This window comes from Pocillopora damicornis, chromosome 8 (genome assembly GCF_964200805.1).
Source record: "Pocillopora damicornis chromosome 8, jaPocDami1.2, whole genome shotgun sequence".
Classification (NCBI taxonomy): domain Eukaryota; kingdom Metazoa; phylum Cnidaria; class Anthozoa; order Scleractinia; family Pocilloporidae; genus Pocillopora; species Pocillopora damicornis.
The window spans coordinates 20,162,209-20,183,668 of NC_142677.1; the positions used below are offsets into that span (position 1 = coordinate 20,162,209).

Here is a 21,460-nt window from a genome sequence, read left to right on the forward strand (position 1 = left end):
TCAGTGAGATAAACTTTGTATCAGTTTGATCGCTGACCATTTTTTATGTGCTAAGTTGAGCCGTGAGCGAGTTTCTTACTGCATTTGCATTTATTTTAAATCACATAGCATAACATACGAAGTCATCTTAACTTTAGCAAGAGAGAATAAAAGGAAAAGATAGCCATAATCCTCAAGAGTTTCTTTGACATGCTATACAAACAAATTATCTACCTTGGAAACGTGAATAACATCAGCGTCAAGCGTGCAGGCTGCACATGTAAGCGAGGAGACACGTGAGAAACCATAATGGGGTTTAACCCCAATAACTCTTATTAGAGTTTCCTTGAAATGATAACCTAATAAGGAAGTTACTTTGGCAACATGAGTAACATCGAACTGAGTTTGAAGTGTGCAGACTGCACGTGTAAGTGAGGAGACACGTGAAGGGTTGCACGGAATCGTGATGAATGCGTTAGGGTTTCCGTGTACACGAGTCTGTCGATTACTCACGAATAGATTAAAATTGAAAAGAAGAGGAGTGTAAGATCTTAGAGCAGTATTGAAAAGAAATAGACAAGGTTTATAGCCTGCAAAATAATAATCTAAGCATCCCTCGCTGACAACGTTTACGAAAATACTTGTCCTCGGAATTTCGAAATTGTTTACACAACTCTGGGTTTGAAACGAAAACTGCAAGCGCATCAAAAATTTGCGTTACAATCTGGAACGGATGGGCGTGAAAGATAATTCCAAGAAATGTTTTGTTCCTGAAGTCCTGAAGAGATGAAATAGCCAAACAATGCACTGCGCACCATTGACCCATCCAATTATAAGGAAGCGTCGTTCTAGAGTTCTCGTGTCATCCGTGAGGAGAGCGTCTTGCTGAAACACCTCTGGACATTTGTAAGTTAAACTCAAGAACTGATATCTGATTATGGAGGAGTTTGAGGTAGATAATGATCTGGAAAGCGATTCGAGCCAGCCAGACCGGTACGTACACAATTATAGCTGTTTTTTCTCCTGTTTTGTTTTTGGTTTTTTTTTTCCTTTCTTAATTGTTCCTATACCCAGTGAAAACTTTCTTCTCTCTGATACAAAAGTAATGTTTCGGTTCTTTTCCGTCAAAAAATTGTACTTATGGCAGAAATGACTCTGATTTCATTTGCAATGGGAACATTCCCGGAAAGGATAATACAGTGCCCGTTATTGAAGAAAATACGAGATAAAGCCGTTTAGGTCGTTTGTAATAGAGATCCAAATCGCAACAGTTAAGCAGTCAATAACTTTGTCTTTTAAGAAGATTATGGCCTCTTTCACAATATTCGCAGTTCTGTAGCACGATATATGGCTTAAAATTACGATGCAAACTTTGTTTCTGTTTCAATCTACCTTTTTATAACTTCACTGATTCTCGAAACCAGTCTTTACAAATAGAATTAACTTTCAATTAGAAGCTATGCGACTAAGCGAGCTCCAAGTCCTGAGTTGTAAAATTTATTTTGCGCGCACGGTTGCTTAACGTGACTCAGAAAGAATCAAACTCGTACCATATATTTCCTAGCTGACGCTTTGTGCGCGATTCTGTTCCAAACGCCATAGATCTTGCTTTTAATACGATTGAATTTTTCTGCCAACTGGTTAAATCTCCTGCGAATGAAATCCTGTCCAACATTATTGGAATTCTTCACCCATCAAATTTTCCGCGAAAACATCAACCGAGTGATGACTAACGCGACTGAAACTTTTTGATATTTGATTAACCGGTCAAATTTCTTACGAATTCTTCACCGATCGAAGCTTTGTGAATAAGTCAATCAGACGAGCAGCCTCTGCATCCATCTGATAATGCGCTTTCAACAAAGTAAAGTAAGCACTTACACACGAGTTTCTTCGTTGTGCAAGAGTGCTGTCCCGGCTAAATTTTCGCGGCACCAAAGTGTCTCAACGGGAAACACTGGTCCAAACAGCCGTCATATTTGAAGAAATGACGATTGGATCACGTCGGCAAAATGAAAGTGTCAATCAAACCTGTAAACAATCAGGGATCTAACCAATAGAACCTTTTTAGTTCCACACGTCATACGTTGGTCACGTGGTCCGAAAGGCGGAAACAACAGTCGCGGCTATTTAAAATTAACTGCGAAGCGTACAGAATACTCCACTATTACTGCGCGTAAACCTCCTCCGCCGGCTGTTCCTCTTCAAGGTAGTTCCTACTTGGCACTCTCCAACCAGAAGCTTTACAAGCTAGCTTTGAACCGAATTTCCCTAAAAAACTGATTTAAGAGGAGAAAGAATACACTTTATTCGGCCTTTCTTTAACGCAGTTAAAAACACGCTGGTTAGCGAAATAACGTGGGATACTATTTGCGCTGTTTTTGTAGATTTATAAGCGTTTATAATCATTCTGCGAAGTTGGATGATTATCATAATTATGGAACTCTTCGTATATGATTATCCGGAAGCTTGGTTTTTGAGATAAGAGCAATCTTGCTTTGTTGCAAGATCAATAATTACAAGTTCACAACCATATTTCGTCTCTAGGTTAAGTACTTTATGCACGAGTTGGCCATAAGTGTGTTCTTTGATTGTTTTCCAAACAAATTTAAGTCAAGTACTTAAACCTAAGTTTTCCAAAACTGAAGTTAGTATCTTGCAACGTGACCTTTAGTACCCCCTTGCATCTACCGGACACGCAAGAGCTCTTAAGAAGCATAGATTTGAACGAAAGTTCATCACAACGCGGCGGTAGCAATTTGTTGATCGTAGCCTAAGAGCGAGTTAAATCAAACTCACAACTTCGCGAAGTATCTGAGAGTCTCTGAGAGAAAAACCTAAGCTTTCGTCAAAGGAAAAAACGCTGTCGATGTTCACAAGGCCATTTTGACCATTATCCGGATTTTCGAGGGGGCTTCTTCCATAAGCAGAATCTCGTAGCCCAAAATGGGTCTTGTGAACATCGACAGCGTTTTTTCCTTTGACAAAAGCTTAGGTTTTTCTCAGATACGTCGCGAAGTTGTGAGTTTGATTTAACTCGCTCTTAGGCAACGATCAACAAATCGCTACCGCCGCGGTAGGTGCCAACGCTGACTTTGCTATAGTTGATATTTATGCATTGCTCTTATTTGCTTTTTTTATGAATTCTTGCCTCCAGAAGACATTGCACACAATTAAGCATCTCATTTTAATCCATTTCGAAACGAAAGCTGAAGTTAGAGAGGGAACATTTCACAGCGGCACGAAAAAAACACTGTAGCGTGTGAGAAATATTGTGTGATATGTGACAATTTATGCAGGTGTTGCATCATGGGAGAGTTTCAGTAACACTGCCATCAAAACCATTTCATATGACCTCTTAACCAAAAGAGCAGAAAGCTTAATCGGTGAAGTATTCGCAGAAATTTGATAGGTCTCATTTCGCAGAAAATTTGAACAATGATTTTTCGCCGAAAATTTGGCAAGTTCTAAGCCGCCGAAAATTTGACCGGTGAATCAGCCGGAAGAAAAATTCGATCGCATTTAGGACCGAGACCTAAGTCGTTCGACGAAGAATCGCTTTCAAAGCGTTATTGAAAAAACATTATACGATTTTGGATCCTTAGAAAGTTATCGAGCGCCAAAAGTGAATATCGCAATTCAAAATTCGGACTTAGCGTAAATATATCATTCACCACTACAAACGCACATTTAGAATGAAATTTTAGCAGGAAATGTCGAGAAAGATTTAGTCGAAAGTAAACATGCAGCAATGGCTGCTTTTAGAACGCAATTATGAAGAGAAAGTCTTGTTTCGAAAATCATTGAAGATATAAAGATAGGTTGAAATAGAGCCTGCATTGTAATTTTTGACACAAATGACGCAAGGTAATCGTCATCTTCCACGGACCAATTCAGTCCGTTATAATCATGATATCGATCCTCTCGGACTTCCTCAATTCGGTTGGTTAATATTACTCCGTCAATTGTACGAACCTATTCGTCGACATAAAATTTATTCTGTTCGTTTTATTCAGTTGTTCTTTCAGTTGTAGTCATGATACTCTGTCGCAGTAAGTTTTACGATCGCTTAGGGTCGTTTGTAGAAGGAAACAATGAGGTAATTTTAGCCCAAGCCGCTAGGCTGCGTTAAAGCCATTTTTGTTTTTAACCTTGGCTCACTCTTCAAGGAGCTCCTTAAACATTTTTCTGCGATAAGAGAGTCACATGGGCTTTTTGTCTAACTTGCGCATTTCTTACAAATCTTGGATCATCATAGTTTTCTGAATAAGCGTCAAAATTTAATCAGAAGAGATCATTAACTTTATTATTGCTTTTTGTGCCTAGTTGGATTGATATCGTTTTCGTTTCAATCTCATGGTGTGTATAGTTTAATCTTGATGGAGTTGTCCATGTGATGAAAAAAAATGTGTGTTGCAGACAAAACAACGGCTTTAATGCTGAGATTAAAATGTGCTACCGGAAAAATTCCTTATCAGTCGACCATCGAAGATCTTCTTATTGCATTCTTTAAAAGATGTAAATCTTACGATTTATGAAATGCATGGACAATGACAAGCGATGAAAGCAAAGGTGTGTTGAGAGTTTAGAGGTTACCTCACCGAAGCTAGACTCTGAACAGCAGGTGCCTTCGTTCGGAAATCATAAATTCTCGTACACCTCCTTACGATATAAATACAACATCAAGCAGGTCCTCCACAATAAACAAAGAATTATCCTGAGGAGAATATTTATCTCTTTTTTTAATCCCCTTCATTCCTCACTGAATTCTTGAAATCTTGAATTCTTGACAGTGGCACCTCGTTAATTTAGCAGATTCTGTGTCGCAGTTCTTCTATATGTTTCCTAATTACGAAACAAATCGCATATTCACGTCTAGGTCCTATAAGGCTCTGCAAACCAGAAAAAAGACTCGATGGGAATGTAAAGCTACCACTGAAGGACACAGAACGCTATCATATCGTATTCTTTACACCTACCAGGCAACTTTCGACAAGCTGGGATTCGTTCTAGTTCGGAAACCATGGTTTTTCCTGTTCGGATTTCTTGCAGTTCTTATCGTAAGTTGCCTAGGACTCATTCGATTTCGTGCGGACCCACCTTTAGTGGAGAGTTTTACCGCATCCAGTGGCCAATCTAGGGAAGACTTGCGACATGCGTCACAATTCTTTCCTCGCCTCGATGCGCGGCAAGAAGAAATTATTATGACCCCTAAGCTTGGTAATAACATCTTGAGATGGAATTGTTTGAAGGACGCTTTACTTGTGCACTGGACCGTGGTGAACATCAGTGGATTCCATGAAATATGCTTGAAGAATTTGAATCCAAATCCTCTCCAAAAACTTGCCAAACAACCCTGCATTATCAGCAATCCACTCGAGCTAGCTGAATTTCAGTTTGATAAGTTAAAGAACCTTTCTTCCATTCTGGCTCGCGAGTTGAAAAATTCGTCCACGGTTCTCTCAACCGGTCAAACGTTTAATTCTTCATACAAGGAAATGATGGGTAATTTTCAGGCCCAGCCGAAGACATCTTCACAGAGTTCAAGAGCCGACGCCCTTCGAGTTATTTACTTCATCAAAAGTACAACCGATGGAAAAGATCAGCAAAAAATTCTTGCTTTTGAAAAATCGTTTGAGAATCTCCTCTATCAGATTAGCGATCGATTGAAATGTGTGTCACTCTCCTTCAACACTGCGAGGACAAAAACTGATGCTCTGCAAAATGTTTTGAAACCTGAATTATGGTCACTTTGCTTTTTTCCATTTGCAATGACTGTTCTTGTCTTCATTGTCATACACCTTTCCTCTAAGAGTCTCCGTTGGTCATCAACAATGTTATTGATGGCTACTTCTATTTTGGCCCCACTACTATGTTCTGCTGGTATTATCTCAATAGCTCACATTACCTTTTTCCCCACTACCTTGTTTATCCCCTTCTTTTTTATGGCGAAAGGAAGCTTAGATGTTGTACATTTCTTACTCGAATGGGAACGGCAGAAAACAATAGCATCACTTGAACATCGAGTCGGTATTTGTGTCTTCAAAGTAGGATATCCCGCTGTGCTATCTACAGTATGTGGAACACTACTTTCTGCGGTTGCAGTTAAATCTTCATTCGATGTCATTGCACATTTTTTCTTAGCAACCCTTGTCGTTAATATGGTCACTTCTGTGGCCTTTGTGGTGACAGCCATTTTGCTGATATCTCTCCATAAGATGTCACAGGTAAAAAGTGACGAACCGGAAATGGAGCAAAATCAGAAGAATAAAACACCACGTATTCTGAAAGCCCTCACGCGCATAATGACGTCGTCTGGTGGAAAAGCTGCTGCCATTATTTTCCTCGTCTGTGTCTTCATTTTGTGTACCTTATCTGCTTTACAACTTCTTGACAAAACTAGCACCATTGAGTCACTTTATGGAAATGACAACTTTAAGAAGTTTAAGACTGCACAGACCAAATTCTTTACAAGGAAAGGTGACATCAGTATCCTTTTTTCCCAGAACAGTGACTATTCCGAGCCGGCCGTGCAGAATGAAATGGTGAAAATTTGTGATAAACTAAAAAAGTCCTCTTACAGCAATGGAGTAACATCTTGTTGGATGGAAGCGTTACGAAAGTGGGCGATATATCAAAATAAAACTTGCTCATACTCAGCATTTTATACGTGTCTAGGACAGTTCCTGAACCAATCCCGAAACGCTCCCATACGGCAAGACTTGCGTTTTGGACCTACAGAATCCCCATTCAAAATTTTGGCATCTCGAGTTCATCTGAATATGCCACTATTCAACAGATATCAGAAGGACGAGAAATCCGTGGAGATGTTGAGAAAAGACTTATTACAGTTTGACTTGGAACCCGTCGCAGTATCCAAGAGATTCTTCGATCTCGAAGATGTGTTTTTGTTAAAACAGGAAGCATGCATATTCGTTTTTGCAGCTGCCACAGCCGTGGTGTTCGTAATCTCCCTGTTATCAACTTTCAACTTAGAGATTAGCACTCTCTTGGCTCTTACAATGGACATCCTATTATTGGAGGCGGCAGCTGTCATAGTGGTGTTAGAGATTCCTTTCAACAAAGTCTCTTTTCTCTCTGTCTTTGCAACCAGTATGATAACCCTAAATTTTTGCTTTCAAGTTGCCTACTCATTTGTATTTTCAGCAAGGACAGAAATTAGGTATCGAGTTATCGACGCTATACGCTTTGTTGGGTGGCCTGTGGTTATTAGTTGGTTAGTAATGAGTTGTGGTTCCTTGTCACTAGGCTTCATTTATCCCAGTCTGGGAGACATTTTCCACAGACTTCTTCCTCTAGTCTTTGCTCTTGGGCTGATTCAGGCTCTGGTTGTTTTGCCAGCAATGATTGCACTATTAACCGAATTAGTGCATCTTTTGAGTTCTCGGTGCAGTGCAGATAGTTTTCCTACGTCTAAGGAACAAATCGATCTACTGCCGTTATCTATAGATGTACGGGATGACAACAAACGCCAAGTCAAGTCTAAACGCCCTGGAATTTCAATCGTTGGTATCAGTTGCAGATTCCCTGGAGCCAGCACTAAAGACTTGTTTTGGGATCTACTTGAGCACGGGAAGAGTTTCCATGGTGCATTCCCCAAGAACAGAACTGAGCAACATAAATTATTTCATGAATACTACAATCCTCGGCGCTTTGTGAGTGGACGCCTCTGCGTTGTGAATGGCTCCTACTTAGAGGATTTAACACAGTTTGACAACAAGTTCTTCGGTATTTCTGATCAAGAAGCTCGTGCAATGGATCCTCAACAAAGAATCCTTCTACATGTGGTTTACGAAGCCATCGAGGATGCTGGTATGCGACTTGAAGACCTGCAGGGATGTAGGACGGGCGTCTTTGTTGGAGTGATGAATATGGATTACCCCGAAATTGTAGGATACCCATCAAACTACCATAATATAGACCAGTTCACCGCAGTTGGTAACGCAATGAGTATTCTTGCAAACAGAGTTTCCTTTTGCCTTAACTTGACAGGTCCTAGTATTGTTGTTGATACAGCATGTTCTTCATCTTTGACTGCTCTCAAACTAGCCGCTGACAGTCTGCACAATAAGGAATGCGAGGTGGCGATTGTTTGTGCACCTAACATTGTCCTGAGTCACGTTAAGCAAATGGGGTCAAGCCTTGGTGGACTTCTGGCTCCTGACGGGCGATGTAAGAGTTTTGATGCCTCTGGCGATGGTTATGGCCGCGGAGAAGGTTTTGCAGCAATTGTTTTGAAGTTGACGAATGCAGCCTTATGTGACAAAGATGATCCATACTGCGAAATTATTGCTTGTGGTGTGAACAACGATGGACAAAATGCAGTACCGATTACTGCCCCAAGTGCGAAAGTGCAAGCGGAATTGTCTAAGCTGGTCCTGGAACAGTCTGGTTTGACTGCAAAAGATGTGGATTACGTGGAGGCGCATGGAACAGGTACTGCAATCGGAGATGTGGTTGAGGTCACCTCCATAGCTGATGTATATTCTAGAAATATAACATCACCAAGGCGAAAATTAAGGATCGGCTCCGTCAAGTCAAACCTCAATCACACAGAATCTACTTCCGGTCTTGCGGGCATAATCAAGGTGGCGCTGATGATCAAAAACAAGAAGTATGTACCAACTGTCAACGTTCAAGTCCTAAATCCAAAGCTGAAGCTGGAAGAAAACAAACTAGTTGTGCAACAAACAAGTGAGCCGTGGGAAAAAGAGGATGGAAAACTACGAGTAGCTGCCATAAACTCATTTGGTTTTGGTGGATCAAATGTGCATTTAATCCTTCGCGAAATTACTGCAAAGCAAATGTCGCATGAAGAAAGTGTTCTTCACCGAAGCCATGTTCTTACCCTGTCAGCGCGTTCTAAAGAAGCTTTACAAAAGATGGCCCATCAGTACTCTGAATGGATTAAAGATAACGTGGAAGAAATGGATGAAACCTTCACAGAAAACTTGTGCTTCTCTTTGAATGAACGCCGAAGTCGGTTTCCGTACCGGTTGGCAGTTCCTTTCAACTCCACTGCTGAAGCATCTCACTCTTTGGCAGCTTTCGCTGATGACTGCGTGGGTTGGGATAAGCTGGTTTCTTACGCCGAAGCGAGCTCTAACAACGGAAAATTTGTTTTCATGTTTGGTGGTCAAGGATCACAATGGTATGCAATGGGAAGACAGCTAATTGAATGTGAAGCCACCTTCAGAGACGCTGTCTTAGTGGTGAACGATTTACTTCAGAATTTAGGCGCGACATGGTCTCTCATGGATGAGTTGATGGCACCCGAGGGAGACTCAAGAATTTCTGAGAATTACATCGCTCAGCCAGCAACGTTTGCCATCCAATATGCGACTGCAAAACTATTAATGTCATGGAAAATCCATCCATCTGCCGTGATTGGGCACAGCTTAGGAGAGTTTGCAGCTGCCTGTACTGCTGGCATCATCACTGTCAAAGAAGCAGTTCAATTAGTCCTAGCTCGGTCCACCCTTCAAGATAAATGCGCTGAAGATGGTGGTATGGCAGCTCTGGGCATGTCCGAAGTAAAGGCGAGGGCGTTATTGGAGTCTTTACAGCTAAGCGACACGCTGGACATAGCCGCAGTGAATGATGCAGACAGTGTTACCGTGGCTGGAGAATCCCGTTCAATAGAGATCCTCGGTCAACATCTCGCAATGTACGCAAAAGATACCTTCTGGCGCATTCTTGGTACAAAACGCGCTTTTCACACCATTTACATGGAACCAATCAAAAAACCGTTTTCTGCAGCTGTAAAACGCATTAACCTGAATCCTCAGCTGTCTAAAATCCCAATGTACTCTACAGTACATGGTGAAGTTCTGTCGGGTCAGCGGTTTAACGGCGACTATTGGTGGCAAAATATTCGCTCCTCGGTCCAGTTCTATCCAGCCATGAAACAACTTCTCGGCAGCGGCTTTAGACAGATTATCGAGATAAGTGCACAGCCAATTTTAGCCCATTATGTTAAACAGATTTCTCGACAAGAAAAGCTAGAAGACCAAGAAACTCCAGTTGTTCTGGCAACACTTCCTCGAAGAAAGGTACCTGTTAAAGATCAACACAAATCTTTTCTTCAAAACACAGTTTGTCAACTGTACACGACGGGACATCCAGTAGATTGGACTTGTGTGCAGAAGAATCCATCAGCAAGGTTTGTTCGTTCTCTGAATTCTCCCTGGCTAGAGAAAACTTTTTGGTACGACGAGCGTTCAACTTTTGCCACAATCCCTCCTTTCGGATCAAAGCAGATAGAAAAGAAACCATCACATCCATTTCTTCCTCAAGAGAAAATGGCCGACCCCTACTCTCACTTGCACTGCTGGGAAACTGAGATTGACCTCCATCGCTTTCCAACACTCAAGGATCACTCTTTCATTCAAGGAGGTGCTGTTATGCCTGGAGCTGTCTATTTAGAAATGGCATTTGGAATGGTGAAGGATAAGTTCGCAAACGTGTCCGGCCTGGAGCTTAGTGATGTAAAGCTCTTTAGCATTCTTACCCTGCCCGAAACACAGGTAACTAGAAAAATACGCGTACAGATCAAATTATTTTTTAGCACGGTGGAAAAAAGCAAGGTAGAAAATTGCTTCAGGTGTCCTTATTCATTTTGTATTTTTTCTTCGCTTCTAAGGTCCGATGTTTACGTCTTCGGCTTCAAAAAAGCAGCAGAATTGACGAGGCTAAATTTCATATTACAAGTGTTCAGGATGACGAGTCTGAGATAACATTGAGCAGCGGGAACATCTCCATAGATCTTTTGGAAAGTCGCCACAGTTTTGATAATAAAGGTATGATGTCGTTAAATTTTTGTTTTCTCTCTATCACCATCACCAGGCAATCGTAGTTGTTTTTTTTAATATCAGAGAGCACTGAATTTGTCAGAATAGGTTATGATAACTCATTTCATAAGACAGAGAAAGCCGAATATGATTTCATCGTTCCTGTCAAGACCTCCCGTTGTAATAATCACGGCGTGGGATCTATACTTTGGTATAATGTTTCAATATACTATATTTCCATTATTTTCCTGGAACGAAATTTCTTAAAATGCATCGATTGAAAATCATTTGTGTAGAGATGACAAATATTGACATCACCTCACGTTATTTAACTGATCCGCTGTTTTTGCTTTATAGTTTTCAATCAAGGTGGTTCAAGTATAAATGAGCTGAAAGCAAACATGGAACAAATGCCTGTGGAGAGCTTCAAACGACTAACCGAAAAGTTTGGCTTCAATTATGGCCCCAAATTCTCATTAATCAAAAAGATATGGCAACGGGACAATGAAGGATTTTGCTTGATTGACATAAGTGAATCGCCAACCATTCAAAACGAAAGAGGTGCTTACGTCTTACATCCCTGTATTTTAGATGCCTGTCTGCAATCCTGCTTCGTTGCCCTTGGAAACTTAGAGGGCGAGGATACATCCATTGTGCCCGTGGGGTTCAAAAGCGTCACCCTTAACCACGTTCCAGCAACCAACCAGCTTTATTGCCACGCCATTGAGACCAAACTTGGAAGTTTTGATGTTCGTTTGATGAGCCCTTGTGGAACAGTTTTGCTAACCATAGGTGACTTTCGTTTGGCTGGGGTGACAAGCACGCAACGTGAATATCCTTTCGAGGAGCTTAGGTACGAAATCCAGTGGATACAAGAGGACTTACGAGAGAAGAGAGGTGCGGAGCCACGTTTGAACTGCCTACTGCTAAAAGAGTCTTCAAGTTTCTCGCATGCCTTATTAAGAAGACTTCAGGAAGCTAACGCAAACCTGACCGCTCTTGACCCGCCAAGTGATGGAGGTCCTAGGGGTACGGTAGAAGAAGCAATAATGGCAGCCATTGATGACATACCACCGGGAAATTCATCACACCTCTGCGTCATAAACTTGTGGCCAGTAGAGGCGACAAATCGACCTCATGACTTCAGTGTAATAGATGAAGTCCAAAGCCTTGCCCTACATAGTTCCGTTTTCTTAATGAAGTACCTAACGGAGAAGAAGTGGCACAACTGCCAAATCTTCCTCGTCACCGAGCGTTCACAGATGTTGGATAGCTCAGAGAAGTTTCCTGGGACAAACTCCTTTCCGTGGTGTTCTACAGTCTGGGGTTTTCGCCGAACAGCAGGCATCGAAGACCCAAACTTCACAATCAAAGCTGTTGACATTAGCAACAAAAGGGATACAGGCGACGTAGATTCTCTAGTGGATGAAATTTTGAGTGAAAGCAATGAAGAAGAGGTAGTCTTTCGTGACGGCAAGCGCTTCGTCAATCGCATCGTGAGATCAGAAACTTCCTCAGAACAACCCACAACTAACGCAGTTAAAAGCAAAGAGAGAGCCACCTGGTACCTATCAAGAAACCCGTCTTCATCGACGATCTGCCTACGTGAGAACAGTCTTTCGAAACCATCGTACTCAGAAGTTACAATAGACATTCTTCATTGCTGGACTCCCTCTGAATCTATTATTGATGTTTCCAGACCAAACGGAAGTGTCTTCATTCTTGGAAAGGTGACGGATTTATCAGGAGGGAGCCTAAACACTTTGAAGATTGGAGACGAAGTTTGTGGTATCATGTCCTCAGGCCGGGTTTCGCGCACCGTTACCGTTCCTATCAACAACGTCTTTGTTAAACCAACCAGCTTAACAAGGCAGCAAGCCACATTTGTTCCTGGAAGTTTAGCCATAGCTTTGTACGCCCTTCAAAGAGCAGCAGAAGCAGGAAACGGAAGTCGAAAACTACTGATACATGAAGCAAACCGGGGTCCTGGGCCTGCCGCAGTTGTCCTTGCAAAAGCATTAGGGCACCGAGCATTCTGCACCATTTCTGACGCTTGTCGTTCAGACACAAAAACTGTTCTTACTGAGATGGGTGCGGAACGTGTAATAAATCAGAGTTCCTGTGGTCTCCATGACGATCTCAGTCACAATTTTGATGCCGTGGTATTTTTTTACCCACCTTCCCCCAACTTACTTCAGAAAAGTAGTCGTTCTCTCAAAAGGGGTGGACGTATTATCATTCTAAGTTCCAAATTCCAAGGTGACGTTGTGTTCAACGCAGATACCAATATCGCATATGAGAGAGCAGAAGTTGTGGATGTCCTCAGAGCTCCTCAGGTCTTCCAAAAGCTTAGTGCAGAGAGCGTTCAGTTGCTAAGACGGAAAGGAAATCTGGGAACGCTTCTAAGAATTCAGTCAGTGTCTAGTAAGGTAGAAACAGCCATCGAAGTAGCAAATGCCGCCCTCACCGATCCGTCAGCTTCAAGTAGTCATAAGAATGCATCCACTGATATATCATTTCTACTCTATTCGTTCCCATCATCTGAAAAGGAGAGCGGCTTTAACAAGATTCCTATCCTTCCACGTGGTTTAGATGACTGTGGTCTAAGAGAAAACAGAACGTATTTGGTAGCAGGGGGTATCCGCGGATATGGGTTTGAAGTGGCTCGCTGGATGGCTGAGAATGGAGCGCAATCCATAGGACTCATTGGTCGCTCTAAACCCTCGGATGCCAAACTTCAAGAGGTGCGAGAATTGGAAAAAAGGACCAGCACAAAGATCCATATGTTTCAGGTGGTTATTTTTGGTTGCATGGGTTATAGAATAATCAAATGGCAAATATCTGAGCTTAAAAAGCGAATAAATTATCAAAAGACAGCTGAATTAGAGGAATTTAACGAAATCAGAGAGGTCAAATGCGGCATGAACTTATATTACCGCAGTTATAAACACAAGTATTAGCATTTTGAATTCACATTATGCTCATTCAGGGTTGGCCCGATAATGTCATTAGATAGACGCCCAGCCAGTTTTACGAGGGCACAAGTAAGAATTCTGTAAAGGCCTGGATTTGTTTCAGCTTTATTTTCAAAACTATTCTAGCTGCGTGCACAACCTCGATGATTCCTTTTCTGCTAAAAGAAATGTAGATAAGGATAAAGTAATCCTAAAAAAATAGATTTCAACAAAAATATACGTTTTTTGTCTCCGTATAGATCGACATATCTGACGAGGATCAAATGTTGTCTCTCAAAGAGAAACTTAAATCCCTGCCAAGCGTGGCTGGCATCGTGAACTCTGCTATGGTTCTCAAAGATCAATTCATAAGAGATTTCACTTTTGAAAGTTTCAGTGTCGTCATGGGCTCCAAGATTAAAGGTTTGTAAATGGTTCAAATGTCTTTTCAATTTATCATTTCATGCAATAGATGTGACACCACATATCAGACATTTTGTTTTTGTAGTATTTTACAATGAAACATATTTTATTTATCCTCCAAAGTTTTAATTTTGGCAGAGTGCAGGGCAGAAATCCCTTATTGCTGCCTATTACTTATTTATACATTCTTCATAGATCAATAAGAATGAGATATGTTTCTGAGTGCATTACAATATTGCTTGTATCACCTGTATCACTTCACTACTACTATTATTGTAACTATGGTTTGTGCTAACAATTTAGTAACATTCAGCCACATTTGTAAGTTTCGATTACATTCCATTGGGGTGGCCGTGGCCAAATGGACTCTTTTCACGAAAAGCTTCAACGTGTTCATTAAAGGTGGTCAACTTGCCCTTCCCCCAATGTTACAGTTTGCTAAAATGCGTCCCGGGACTATTTCAAATGGTTTAGCTAACAGTTTTCAACCAACCTATAGGTTCATTCTTACTACATCAAATGAGCCTGGACATGGATTTGGATTTCTTCGTCATGTTTTCATCCATTGCTTCAGTCTTGGGAAACATGGGACAGACGTCATACGCAGCTAGCAACCATTTCCAAGATGCTCTGGCTGAGTATCGAAGAAAGGTTCTTGGTTTACCGGGACTGGCTATAAACTGGGGACCCATATCTGGAGCTGGAGTAATGACACGAGACAGCCATGTTGCTAAGCTGATGACCATGGGAGGATTGGGCTTTATCCATGCCAAGGATGGTAAGCCAAAATTAAGTAAAATCTCAAGATAAGTTATAATATATAAAACTGCGCAAGGAACTCCTCGGCTGGTGGAAAAAGGGAGCTAATCTGAAGCTGGCTGATAAGGAGAATTAATTCAAACCAGACACTGGTTGTTTAAAGCAGGGGTGATCGTTTACGCAGGTGGTTTTGTGAGATTTTTCACAAGCTTGATGGGTGGAATTCATAATAACTCTTAATTCATAAATTCATCACGGGCACCTAGTCGTAAACTTAGCATAGTTCATGTAGAAACTAACCCATAACGGAACATTTCTTTCTCAAAACTATTTTCCTAGGAGTTAAATACATGGCCAGAATTCTCACTGAGGAACCGAGCCGCTTTCAACTTATGCTATGTGGACTGGACTGGCCACGCTACCAGAAGACCTATGAAGGCTTGAGGAAGACACCCCGACTATCGGCTATAACTGCTGAACAAAGCATTTCTGATAACCAGACCAATTTAGCAGTTTCTCTTGTGGAAAGAATTGTGATGGAGAGGGACTCAGAGAAGAAGGAAGCGCTTGTTTTAGAGTACCTCGTTTTGGTTCTTCAAGAGCGTACAGGGCTCACAAATCTCTCCGAAACAGATTACAACAAGAATTTGTATAGCTATGGCATTGACTCAACAGGGGCTCTTATTCTAAAAATGCATTTTGAAGCTGAATTGGAGGTCTCTTTTGAGGTACGTTGCTTCATAAAAACTGACGGTGACTTGCCGAATAAACAGTTTCCTTGACTCGCAGAGAATGGTAAACATAATAGCCAATTGATGACTTATGACACAGGCACATAACCCCCGTTCTCTTCATTTACGTTGAGTGACATTTCCGTTGCTTCTCGTTTATTATTTCAGACTTTGTCAGCATCATTCATTTTTCGAGGAAATATGCTATAGATTTCTTTATTGACACCAATAAAAAAAATAATCTGGTTGTTTTCAGGTTTTCTATTTCATGCAACCCGATACTACCCTGATCAAATTGTCAAGAGACGTCACAGCAAGACTTAGTGGCCAAACCTCAAGTGGGCGACCTCAAGAAACTCAAAGTCAAGAAAGTGCAACTCAACCGGCTAAAGTAATGGTGGAAATGCCTCATACAACGACACAGGAGCAGCAGCAGGTCCAAGTCGTTCCACTGTACACTCCTGTCACCTCAGCTGTCAACTTTTTCTGTGTTCACCCCTTTCACCGTTATGCAATGAACTTGGTGCCAATTTCCACTGGATTTCAAGGACAGGTAAATGGTCGTAAATAGGTGATCTTAAGTAGCTCAGGTAATGGAAGCATTTTCTGTATGCTAAAGCTTTCTGTGATACCAATTGAACGTTATCAACACTTAAAGAAGTAACCTTTCTTTTCTAATTCTCAATTTAAGTCTTATAAAAGGTTGGTAAATGTGGTATTTGTCCAAATTTTGAAACTGCACAAAGCGTTAGGACGCTCGACCACTAAAACATTACCACTTTAAAATAGAGTACACCTCTATACTATCGTTTCAGTAAATCTTGAACCCCACAATGGGCAAGTCATCGAAGGGTGCAGTTTCCAATCATTTGAACAACAGTGTCACCTTATAATTGTCACTGAAATTATTCCATCACCTCTCTAGGATCTGGTCTCCTTTTACGCTCTGGGCTTCACCGATCCAACAGCAGTCAGTGAGGACTGGGGCACAGTACGCGAACTTGCCGCACATTATGTTCAACTGATCATGAATAAACAACCTCATGGGCCTTACTTCCTTGGCGGATATTCGTACGGCGGAATCGTTGCTTACGAAATGGCTTCTTTGTTGACAGAGAGGAATCAAAGCGTAGAGTTTTTGGCCATGATTGACACATTTCCTTGGAATCTGCACACGCGGACAATTAGTGCTAGAATGGTTTCCATTCAGGAGGATGCAGCCGCCTCACATCGACACGTACAGGTGTGTTCGCGATCCTTATCACACAAAATAGGAATAAATTTGTGGAATGGCTCTTATGTCTGAACTATTTTCCCACTTATTTGCATTGAAGCCATAAAGAAAATAAACAAACTAACTTCTGTTTTGAAGATTTACAAAAAAAACGTTTACGCCTCTTTCTGAGACTGAACCACTAGCCTTGAAAGAATTTGATAACTTCTTTTTAACTAGCACTAGCATAATTTTTTTCACAAATAAACAACAAGAGACTATAACTGAATCTCAGTTTATAATCTCTAGTGGAGAGTAATAGGAAGACAAATGATTGACCCTGTAAAATTCTTATGCATGTTAATCCTTTCTACTGATAAAATATACTCTACACTTAAGGCTATCACTAACTCAAAAATGCTCTTCGGATCCATGCTGGTAACTATGGACTCATGTTCATAATTTGCCCATCTTAAAAGTCTTAGTATCTTAATGACCATAAGAGAATATCGAACGCTTTTCTTTGTTTACAGTTTCAATTTGAGAACCATCTGAGAAAGGTTGCAGTGGACACCCTGATGATGACAGCTGACGAATATCAGCATTTGCGGGAGAATAACACACAAGACGAGGTTATGGAAGAACTACAGAAATTGTGCCATGAGAAAGGTCTCTTAACCCACGACTTAAAGGCTCTTAGAGAGTCGTTACTGATGAATCATAGAATATCTCGAAGAACACATCTAGAATGGCAGCCTCAAGAGGTACGAAGTGTGATTTATGATATGCGCAATATTGGTTTGATGCCCAATCACAAATGGAGAATATTTTAAATGGTTTTTTACTTCTGCATCCACCTCTAGGTTCGTTATCGTGGTCCCCTTACCTATCTCAAAAGCCAAAACGAGCGCTTTTCTCCGTGGTCTCCCACCTCGGTCGAAGAAATATGGGGTCACCTAGTAGATGGAGGTTCTACCGTGCTGGTTTGTCCCGGAGATCATTTTTCCTTGAGTGAGCTACCCAACGCTGAAGTTACAGGAAGTATCTTAGCAACAGCCATCGCATTTACCTATCGCTCTATGTTCCCTGAAATTGCCAGACCTACAAGAACTTTCAATCAAAGGAGAGCCGTGGAAAAACTTTGCTGTGGAGTTCGTGTGTTCCTTCATTCCAAAAATGGTAATATTCTTTAAGAAGATGCTCGGCTAGTAGTGTTGTTTATGCAAATCTATATGAACTAGTATCCGTTGGCGCACTATAACCAATGTAAATTTAGTGATCCACCATCTAATATTTCATATTTTTATAAATTGAACACAAGATGAAAACATTAATTAAGGTTTCATGTGGTCGATTGTCTGTCATTTAACGATTTCCAAACCTCCTTCCATTCCAGGTAAAAAATTGCCGCATTTTGGAGAACTTCACCTCCAAGAAGATGCCGGCAGACTGGAGCTGAGATCCAAGGTTAACGAAGGAGAAATGAAGGAGATCAAGAAAACGAAGAAGATAATTGACCTGAAAGGTAATCAAAATAATCAGTTAGGCTTCATCGCATTTGTTTCGATTTTTTTTTTTTTGACATTGTATAGTTTCAATAAGGTTTCACGTCTAGACTGTTACGCCTGCACATTCATCATCATTATCTGCCTTAGTAAATTCGACTTTATACAGCAATCATATCTTAGACCACAACTTTGCCTTATTACACTCTTAACTACATTAAAAAGAATGATAAACGTTCTGTCACTAAACTTGAAAAAAAATTGTCATTAGGTAACTTTAAACCCGGTTTTTATTGTTTCTCTTAGACCTCCGAATGGTGCAGCCGGGAAGAATTGTTTCCAGTGCCCTTAAATTTGCCTGGCGAAAGCGTAGAGTTGGAGCACATCAGAGCGGGAACCTGGAGCAAGTTGCATCCGTAATTACGGGACGCCGTGATTTCAACCTAGAATTCACTGATTATTCTGATCTGAAAGCGTTTTACCACATGGTGGAAGCTGTGTTTGCAGTTAAATTGTTGACTAGTTAGGTCCATAAACTTTGCTTCGGATCAGATCAGTCGCAAATATGAAGGTTTTATTTTTTAAAAAACAACTACTTTGTCGCACCAGAAAGAGTTTCAAAAGCTGTTGAGTAGTAGGTTCAAGTTAGGCTTAATTAAGGGGTAAACTTAAGTAAACTATAGAGGACATTCACTCACGACTCTTGGTAGAGAGAAAAAAAAAAGCTGTCATATGATATCTTTTTATGAATAACTATAATTCCTAAAAAAAAGAAATTTCAGATCTTTTTATTAAGTGAAAATTGGTCGTGTATCGTTTATCATGTAGCAAGCTTTTTAATGTTCGAATCTAACTTATGCTTAAGAGGCAAATGGTACAATCTGAACAATTATACTGTCTATCTGTCAGTCATCTGTAGAAATATCTACATGGGTAATGAGTAGCAAAGATTTTTCCATTTTCCATTTCCCATTGTATCTGAGAAAGGATAAGATAAATTGGCGACGTCAGAAGAAATGCTATTACCGTTTCAGTTGTAGTAAACTTGGTTCCAAAGCTATCATATGATGGGGCTGCCTGAATCATTCTATAACAATCAGGTTCTTAGACGATAACAATACACTTTATGTTTTGAAAAAATACAAAGCTGGAAGTGGCATTCACAAAATAGAAATTAAAAAGAGAAACAGGCGAACCTTTTTCAGCATACGTGCATGAGGAAGGTTGAAAAGTGTGATTTTTTTCAAACGATTAGTTGTGGATTCGAAAACAGAGCTTTAACAGCTTACAGCAATCAAATCCCAACTAATTAACGTACGACCATACTAGGACAATCTTCATTTCAGTACATTAAGATGTAAACTTACTTATTGCAAGATAAAATTTCATTATAATCCTCTCTTTTGATTAACTAAAATTTCAAAACGTGTTGCATTTCAAGACTAGAATTACGATTGAATTCAATGGTAAAATTAAGGAGCAACTGTAGAATACCCGGCCACTCATTTACATGTCATTGAATATGAATAGCGTCTATTGTGTTATGCCTCGATATTCAAAGCCTACCGACACTTGTAAGTGAGGCGGACCAAAGCGGCCGGGTATTCTGCAGTTAAGCCAAAATTAAAATTGTGGGTTAATAACATTTATGAAATTGAAGTTTTAGCTCATGTGTGTCTTTTTTATGCATGTTTAGGTAGCATCATTCTTTAACTCAAAAAGCGCTGGAAAGAGCTTATGATTTGTTTTTTTTATTGTACGGTTACAATCGTTTTACTTTTATTCATTTTTCCATTATTCGTAGTTTAGCTGAAATAAAGATTTTTATTGTGACAGTGACCAAACTAGTATTGTGTTGTTTGTTTTTAGATAACATATCTGGCATAAGTCCCAATCTTTACATAGGGGTCCTCTAAGAGAACGCGCAGACCTACCAGTAGACAGAGCTTCATACCAGAGCAGAGGGAAAGCTGAACTCATGAAAGTAAATCTTGCCAATTCAAATGAAGCTTTCAATGGCAATTTTTTTGCGCAGGATTCGATTATCAAAAAAGGTTACTTACTTAGTTTACTCTGAAACAATGCAAACCTTTGAATGGCTCTGTTGAAACTTTCCTTAAAATATAAACAGAACAAAAAACAAAACGAGTTATTAGCGGATAGACTTACCCTGGGACTTTAAGTAGCCTTGACCTTCATTAAATTCAACAAATTGAGCACAGTTTAAGGTAATAACTATGAATACCGATTAATAAATATGATAGAAATAACATTTACAAAATCAGCCTCAAGATGCGTCTTTAGCACTACTAGCGGCCAACCCTATGGCCGACTGCGTCCACCAAAAAAACATGAAATAGCACAAGGTTATGCTACCATAGTCAAATACGAACCGTCCTTAAAAATCTCAGTGATACAGTGAGCACTAATGGCCCAGGAGTAGAGTTTCTTTAAACGAACGAAAATTGTCTTGATTAGCCTTTCACTACCACCTATCAATATTGTGGTATATGACCTCTGATCTTCAGGAAATGTTCTCTATCTCGTGTGAAAGGCTGAAATCTTGTATCCTCCAATTAAACCTCAATACATTTGTCTTGTGAACGGTTGATGTGACATGCCGAAATGCGCTTGACGGCTTTCAATTGAAACTATTGTGCCTCCCACCCTCCATAAAGTTATCGTACCAAGAAAATTTATAGCATTATGGGAGGATACATCACAAAATGGGTGATTGTACAATCAGTGCTGTTTGTAGGTTAAATTTGTCGAGAAAAACTGATGTCATTAACATAAGGCTTTGTTTTTGGACGAATTATCCATCTCAGAGTGGAGAGACTGAATCAAGCTCCTGTCAGGTATTTTTGTTAAGTTATATTATTGAACTATTTTCAAGACGTCGCTTTTTACAATTTCTCCTTGACGAAATTATCTTGCCGGAAAAACTTAAACTTTACCCAGCGCTCATTTATATGCAAACGTCCCCGTTTTATTGCGCAAATAGCCACATTGATGGCATTTTGGCCAGCCGATCTATTTTCATTTCCGGCGACCATTATTGTTTACAACTCGCCTTTCCAAGCTT

General features: G+C 40.4%; 1 protein-coding gene and 1 long non-coding RNA gene across 2 annotated transcripts; one reads left to right on the top strand and one right to left on the bottom strand.

Annotated features, from left to right (window-relative positions):
- The first annotated feature begins 778 nt into the window (after positions 1–778).
- On the top strand, positions 779–20,214 carry LOC113683207 (uncharacterized). The gene is made up of 13 exons (XM_027200421.2): positions 779–972; positions 4,859–10,526; positions 10,643–10,799; positions 11,148–13,582; positions 14,005–14,167; positions 14,667–14,945; positions 15,266–15,654; positions 15,914–16,210; positions 16,583–16,900; positions 17,404–17,634; positions 17,734–18,049; positions 18,267–18,395; positions 18,682–20,214. The coding sequence occupies exons 1-13, from the start codon at positions 917–919 to the stop codon at positions 18,900–18,902; spliced, it is 10,659 nt and encodes a 3,552-aa protein (XP_027056222.2). The 5' UTR covers positions 779–916; the 3' UTR covers positions 18,903–20,214.
- On the bottom strand, positions 16,313–18,388 carry LOC149041768 (uncharacterized). The gene is made up of 2 exons (XR_016189205.1): positions 17,757–18,388; positions 16,313–16,914 (listed from the first exon to the last, which is right to left on the bottom strand). It is a non-coding gene; the product is annotated as an uncharacterized LOC149041768 (long non-coding RNA).
- Positions 20,215–21,460: the final 1,246 nt, after the last annotated feature.